This window comes from Myotis brandtii, unplaced genomic scaffold, assembly GCF_000412655.1.
Source record: "Myotis brandtii unplaced genomic scaffold, ASM41265v1 scaffold63, whole genome shotgun sequence".
In the NCBI taxonomy this organism is placed as follows: Eukaryota; Metazoa; Chordata; class Mammalia; order Chiroptera; family Vespertilionidae; genus Myotis; species Myotis brandtii.
The window spans coordinates 321,359-329,317 of record NW_005370411.1 but is presented as its reverse complement, the minus strand read 5'-3'; the positions used below and the strand labels follow the sequence as shown (position 1 = coordinate 329,317).

Below are 7,959 nucleotides of genomic sequence, written 5' to 3'. Positions count from 1 at the left end.
TTTTATTCATTTCAAATGGGCCGGATCCGGCCCGCGGGCCGTAGTTTGCCCACGGCTGGCCCAGTTACTTCCCACAAAGGGAGGCCAGACTGCAGCTTAGACCCACTCCCCAAGGGGAGCAGGGAGCGGGCCTAAGCCGTCACTAGGACATCCCCTGAGGGCTCCCAGTATGTGAGAGGGGGCAGGCTGGGCTGAGGGACCCTGCCCCCCAGTGCACAAATTTTGTGCACCGGGTCCCTAGTTTTATAAATAAAACATAAAAAGATTGACAGTTTCTTTACTCCTTTCTCCCACATAATCTAACTTATTATACAATTGTTCATCTTATAAAAAGTCAAGTAATTAAAAAGTAAACAACAGTCACTCAAAGATATATAACATCAACAGAGCAGGCTGGGTTTCTAAAGAACAAAGATCATGTGATAATCATCACTACAGCTTAAGAACCTAGCAAACACAAGGAAGATGCTTAATATGTGATTATTAGAGGCCTGATGCATGAAATTCATGCACTGGGTGGGGGGAGTCCCTCAGCCTGGCCTGCGCCTTCTTGTAGTCCAGGACCTCTCAGGGTATGTCCTCCTGCTGGCATGGGGCCTAAGGCAGCAGACAGACATCCCTCTCGCAGTCCGGGACCCCTCACTCCTTACTGCCCGCCTGCAGCGGAGGTGGGAGAGGCTCCCACCACCACCGCTGTGCTCGCCAGCCATGAGCCTGGCTTCTGGGTGAGCGGCGCTCCCCCTGTGGGAGCACACTGACAACCAGGGGGAAGCTCCTGCATTGAGCATTTGCCCCCTGGTGGTCAGTATGCATCATAGCAACCAGTTGTTCTGCAGTTAGGTCAATTTGCATATTAGGGTTTTCTTATATAGGATTGAGGGACTTATTTTAATTCTGAGATAAAATATAATGAAATGATATATATTACTTTCAAATGAATGGTACATAAATACTTTATATTATAAGGGTTGATCACCAGTACTGTTATATATTATCATATTTAACAAATGTGTTAAGTTTTTCTCATTGATTCTGGAAGGAGCTTGGAAACCCTTCACTGGATCATATATTTTGGGAAGGAAAGTTCTCCTTGAACCCTTACATATCGTTAGCACACTTTCTATCAAATAGTAGGCCTTTAATAAATACTGTTAAAAGAATGAATGGTTTCATTCAGTTTTAGAATATTTATTATTGAAAACTAAAACTGTATATAACAAGTCATAATGTTTATCAAAGGAAATAACTATAAAAGTAGTATTTTCCAGAACTTTCTAAGCACTAAACTGTAAGATTTTTTTCTATGCTTGAATATAGATTTAAGAATATTTGAAATGTTTAAATGAAGCATCTCCACAGTATGAATTTTCTAAATACACACTAAGTATATATGACTGTTAAGTTAGGACTTTATGCTTCTGTATATTTAATAATTGCATTCCTATATTACTATTACAGGCGAATAGATCATAGATAATTAACTGGTTAGGGAAATTTTTAAAATTATATGTAATTTACTGTTATTTAGTGGAAAACCTAATGATTTCTTCCGTTTTCCTTGTTACCAAAACTGTAATATATCCCATAATCCCATTTCTGGGTCTCTTACATGCTTTCTGAACCTTTATTTGTTTCTCTTCATTGAAATAAATGCAGAGAGAAAAGATTAATGGAAACTATCTAAAAACGCATCAATTTTATATATAGTATTACCTAGATTTATTTGTTTTTAATAACGCTAATCTAACCATAATAGAGATGAATAAAATTGGTGCATGAGGCAAATTTCCAAATATTGCTCTTAGTTAGCTAAAAACTAGACTCTATTGGATTATATTGCTTTGTGAAGATGTACCCACCCACTTGTATCATTATCCATTTTGAAAAAACTCTAACATATATGGAAAGTTATCAAGTCAGAAATGCATTAAGAAATTGCATTTTTAATCTGAGTATACATTATGTGCAACAGTTTGAAATAGCAAAACTGTACTATGAAGATTATATTTTAAGTCACAGTCTGAGCTGAATAAAGTGGAAAATGGAAAACCCATCCCATCCTTCCTATGCCCTATCTATTACCAATAATCATATAGTAAGTAATTTTTATGGGGAACAATGGTAACTTTATTTTGGCCTCATAAGAAAAAATGACTTAAATGTTGAATATCTACATTTGTTTCTTTGTAAGGATAATACGGTTTCATAAATTATACCTCCAAAATATATCTTAAAGCCATCTTCTCTACATCTCCACTAATCAAGGCCCAGCCACCATAACCTCTCTCCTGGACAATCTCAACAGACTCCTAATTCTACTCTTGCCATCTTCCAATCTCTTTGCTTACCAACCATAATGCTCTTAAAATGAAAATTGCTTAAAATATCTCAAAAGCCTCTCTTTTTACCTAGAATAATATTAAAACACAACTCCATACCATGGTTTCTTTCCTTCTCTGTGGGATCTGGTTAACTACCTTTCACAACTGATATGTTTCTCTCTTCCTTCCTCAGCGAGCTCCAGTCACACTGGACTCGAGTCCTTCAAATGTATCAAGCTCAATTCCCTTCAAGGTCACTATCCAGGCAGTTCCCTCTACCTGGATGGAATACACTTCTTCCCACTTTGTACAATTAGCTCTTTCTCTTCCCTAAGAATGTGGCTTAAATGTCACTTCTCCAGGTCTTTCCAACCATCATATTTAAAATATAAGATTTCTCCTGTTATTCACTACTTCAAAGCCATTGTTGTTTCCTCCATAGAATATCTAAGAACTTTTTTCATTTTATTTTACCTAACTTTTTTTTATCAGTATTCCTTACTAGAAATAAATACCATGAGTGCATGGACAATGTTTGCCTTACTTATCCTTTTTCCTCCATCATCCAGATATTAAATTCTAGAAAACAATACTTAATAAAATAAGGCAAATGTAGAAGTAATATATAATTCCCCTTTTTAAAGAAATAATGTTGGTTTAATGAAATTGCAATTTGATCAGAATACTGACATAATCATATGTTGCACACTTTAAATAATATAATTTTTATTAAAGAATACTGTAGATTAGTATAAACATCTCTGTAAACTGACAAAGCACACTGTATAAACTCAGTCCATTTTGATCACTTAACTATATGTATTGATCTCCACTGTATTTATACTCTCAAAAAAATGTTGAGACAAGAACATAATGAAAAACGCCTATTACTATAGGGGTTTGGTTGATGTACAGTGTGAAACAGTATCTATTCTTGGGACAAATGGAGTATATCGTTAGTAGTACTCAGTGTGTGAAGAGAGAAAGAGAAAGAATAAGAGCATGATTGAGATATGATGCCTGTGTTAGGGAAAGAGGATTGGTAGAAGGAAATACAAGAAATTTATGATTCCTTTTGTACTTTATACTTGTAATGATTATTGAAGAAATAAACATTTCTACTCTAATATTTTTCTTAATGTTTAACTTTTTAACATGTAAGTAACACAAAATTCTTTATAGATGAAGTTTGAAAATATAAAAACAGTAAAATATGTAATTTAAACATTAATTTTGTTTTGTACCATTAGATATACTTTTTTCCTCCTAGGAAAATCCAAATAAATATGTTCTACTGAGGTTACTTCTAGCTTGAAGAAGAAGAGATCCTTAAAGGACATTGTATAATTTTTTTGCAAGAAAATATTTTAGATTTAGTCTTATCCCCAACCCAGAGGAAACAACACTTAGATGATCAATGCATATTAATGACATTTTCTCTTTCTACTTCAAATACTAATCATAACAACTAATTACACAATTAATTATTTCAATTTGTAAATGTATAACAAAATTATATTCCAAGTTGTTTTTAACCACATGAAGGCATGTGATTAAAATCTCCTGTACCTTTACAGCTATGAAGTTTATTCCTGTAAGTGAATTTTATAAGTGAAATTCTTTTAGAAATATTCTTTGTAAATCATGTAGTTTTCCTTACTTAACAAATTTTTAATGTTTTCAGTAAAGGTCACTTTTGAACTTTCTAAAAAAATTTCAACTCCTTCCTTCTATTACTATAAGAACAATATTTAGTTTTATAATTTGTGAACAATACTTATGGCAGTTAGCTAATTTTAGGCTACAAATTTTTATTAAGCAGGCATTTTTCTGCTTAGGCATGTTCACCTGTATTTATATACAACTTAGTGAATTTTACACTCAATTCATCCAAAGTAATAAATTCAATGAAACTAACAAATCAGACTACTGTTTTGCTTGTTTCATTTGGCACTTAATTCCCAGAAGGAAAAATGATAAATTCACACAATCTTGGTAGTAAAAGAAGCTCACTAGATTCTTATATCCAAACCATATTTTGATTTAATGAATTACTTGAGTATCTGATTGATGATGAGCCACACCCTGAGAGATGCATCAACTCTTTCAGGCTATACAGTACTATTTGCTAAAGTAGAGTAATCTTTGAATAAATGGACCCCTGGTGGCTACTAAGCACTTTAATTGATATACATGGTTACTTACGTATGAAACAAAACTGTATTTTATATTCATCTAAGCGTTAGTACAGAGATAAAAGTTTATATATATTGAGAAGACAAAATGTGTTATTTTAAAATAAAATTGCCAACACCTAATAAATACTGAGGTCTTAAATACAGGGAAAATTATTAGAGTAAGAGAAATATGAACACAAATCATGTTTTCACTTACTAAACAGATGAGTGATCTAGGAAGCAACTCTACTTTCTGATCAATTCAAGGAGGTTGGGTAATAGGAAGACAGAGTCAAATTGATTTATTTCGTCTTTATAGTGCACAGCTTCACAGCCAGTTAAAAGACAAGAGAAAAGATTGCTTCCTATAGTCAAGTTACTCTTAGCACCATGTTAAGCGCCATGTTAAAAATGAGGTAATTCACTTTTTTGTCATTATCATTATTTTACCCAGTCTAAGTATGGAAAACTAGGAGGGGGGGAAGAAGGCGAATCCATTCATTTTAATCATGAAGAATTTTATATAATTTGGTAAAACTAGGTAAGTAATATTTTAAAAAAACTTACTTCGTTAACATCCTTAAGTAAAAGGCCAAGTAACATAAAAATAAAATTCTACCCTTCATAAAGTAACAAATTTTAAAAATAAAACATGAATTCCATTAGCTCTCAAAATGAAAAGTTACTAGGAAAATGAACACATTTTCTTGAAATTAACTATCATATTACTGATATTTACTAGGTATATTACATATCTAATTTATATTTCACATTAATCTTTCTATATTTTATACACATTATGATTCTGCAATACCCCATGTTTTCAAGGTTCAAAAATTGGAAAGTTGTACTTTGATTCATGTTATCTATGAAACTACAAATTAAAAAAATATGCCCAAAATGTCCGCAAGAATAAAAATTTTGAAGTTTGAAATTTTATTAACTATTAGTGTGATCAATTCAGTATTTGAAAGTTATTTAAAGGTATTATAAGGTATAATTTCTAATCACTGTGACTTAGGTTGTAAAAAGCATTTTATAAGTAACCATTTATGTCTGATGAAAAAATCTAAGCACACTTTCTCCTGAGTCTTCTTTTGAAGACTCTAAATTTTACCCAACTTGGCCTTAAGCTACTATTTTACCCAAATGTAACCTTATGCATAGCCTGTTTTTAGCACATGAACAGAAATTCAAATTAAGAGTTTCACTAAACTATCTTTAATGATCCTATTTAATAGATAGGTAAACTGAGTAATATTCATTCATTATCATTAAGTTAAGCTAATTGATAAAAAAACACCCATAAGTTATACATACTTGGTAAATATTGTAGGTAAAATGTCTTTTAAACGTATATGAAAGTCATCAAAATAGATATAAAAAAATTACTGCAAGAGGTTAACAAGTAACTCTTCTATGCCCTTAACATGAATATCTGAAAGGTTATACTTTAATACTTGACATATTTTGGTAGAATGGCACATTAGTCATTTGTAGATTCAGAGTGTGTTTTACTAGTATTTTGTATCCTTGAGGCTTAGGGTGGTCACTGATGTCTCTTAGGCACTTAATGAATAAACACATGTTGACTGAGGGAAACTACTGCATGGAAATAACTTTTAAATACTTCTAATAAACTTGACTCTCAAAGTATATATCTTTTAGTAGCCCTAGATACTAACATAGGGTATAATATTTAAAAATTATTTTTCTCTCCTTAAAATGTAAAAAGACCAAGTAAATAATTGTTATTTTTAACAATCTATTTTCACACAGGTTGATTCAGTTAACTACCCCTTTGATATTTAATGCCAATATCCGTTAAAAACAATTGAGGGATATATGTGAAGAATAGGAGAATATGGAACTATAGGGGGCACTTAGGTGATACATCTTCAAAGACATGACGGTGGTGTATGATTTCCAAATTTACGAGGGCACTTGCGATTGCAATCTGGCAGGTGAAAAAACAAACACACATTGCAAAAACAGAAATGTTAAGGAAAACATGCCAAAAATACAAATAGTATAAATGAAAACAATTGAATGTTGATTCTGAATATTCCTAAATAAAAGTAAATGGTCATATATGTTTACGGCAAAAAGAAAGCTGTGTTATTTTACTTGCCTTCTCTCTTAACCTCCTCACCCTCACAAAAATGTGCACACTCTATGTCATCTGAGCTCCATTTTTATATCTGCAGATTATTCCAAGGCCTTATATGTTAAATAATAACTATAATTGAAATTTTATAACTGAAGTCTTTAGACAAGTGTGACATAACAGGTGACATATTGGTGGTCATCACATTGCCAATGAGAGCATCCAGCCAGATACATGCTGGAAAACTTTTACGGTTGTTCGCTGCTTAGTCTAAGAGGATTTAGATTATGCAGGTGATATTTTTATAGATCTTTAAAAATCATAGCAGATCCAAGATACGTCTCATAAGAATAGTTTGAACAGAAGAAAAGAAATAATCAAAAATTCTAATTACCTCTCATTCTGTAAACCTGACTTTCACTTTTCACACACTATTCACACCTTTATTTTACCACTTTACCTACTAAAACAGTCTTCCTCCAAAAAAAATCTACCAGAGACTGGATTTTAGAAATAGGATATTCACAACTTGGATAGTCACACTTCACGCTTCTCTCCCTCTACCCGCTTTGCGCACAAGAAAAAAGAAACCACAAACACACTGACCTAGGAATGGTTTCAAACAAGTCCACTACGCTCGGTCTGGATGGGACAAGGGGGCCGGCTGCGGAGAGGCGAGGGCAGCAGAGTGACCGGGGCAAAGGCAAGTATCTGGTCCTAGGGCAGAGCGAAAGCAATTTGCTTTCCTGAAGGCATGTGAGACCCTACACTTCACCCAGCTCAGGGTGGCCGGCCACCAAGAGCCAGAAGTCTCCATTACGCGCGTGCCAGGAAGACCGGCCTCCTGTGGAGCTGTCCTCGGCGGCTGCTGCTGAGGCTCACGCATCCCTTTAAAGACAAGTGGAAGCAGTAGGGACCGAAGTCGGGCAGGTCGCGGTCCCAGGCCATGTGGACAGGGCGCTCTGGTGAGAGCACATCCTGGACCCCTCTGGGAGCGAGCCTGGGGAAACTATACCGGGACGAAGTTACCTGCAGGAGGCGACCAGTGCACCGGTGCTCAGAGCACCCACCTCCTCCGGCCCCTCCCGCTCCTCCGCCCCCGTCCCTTACCTTGGTTGTTGGAGATGTGGCTGCAGTCTCCCGGCCAAACTGTCAGCAGAGGCAAGAAGAAACCTAATTGCCAAAGAAATTCTCGGACTTCGCAGCCCCCCATGGCTCTCCCAGGTTCTCCTCTCCTCCCCCTGAAAGAGAAGTGGCAGCCGCGCAGCCAGGTGTTCCGTGTAGGGTAGGGGACCTGGTCCACGTCTTCCTCCTCCTCCTCTTCCTCCTCCACCCTGCCCGCAGGGGGTGTCCC

General features: G+C 35.4%; 1 protein-coding gene across 1 annotated transcript in view; it reads right to left on the bottom strand.

Moving 5' to 3' along the window:
* LOC102255541 (ephrin type-A receptor 6) overlaps window positions 1-7,953 on the bottom strand; it is a 994,071-nt gene extending 986,118 nt beyond the window's left edge. The window contains exon 1 of the mRNA XM_014528319.1: window positions 7,716-7,953. Coding sequence (XP_014383805.1) covers window positions 7,716-7,818 — 103 coding nt within the window. The 5' untranslated portion in view covers window positions 7,819-7,953. The remainder of the gene's footprint in view (window positions 1-7,715) is intronic.
* Between the last annotated feature and the right edge of the window lie 6 nt (window positions 7,954-7,959).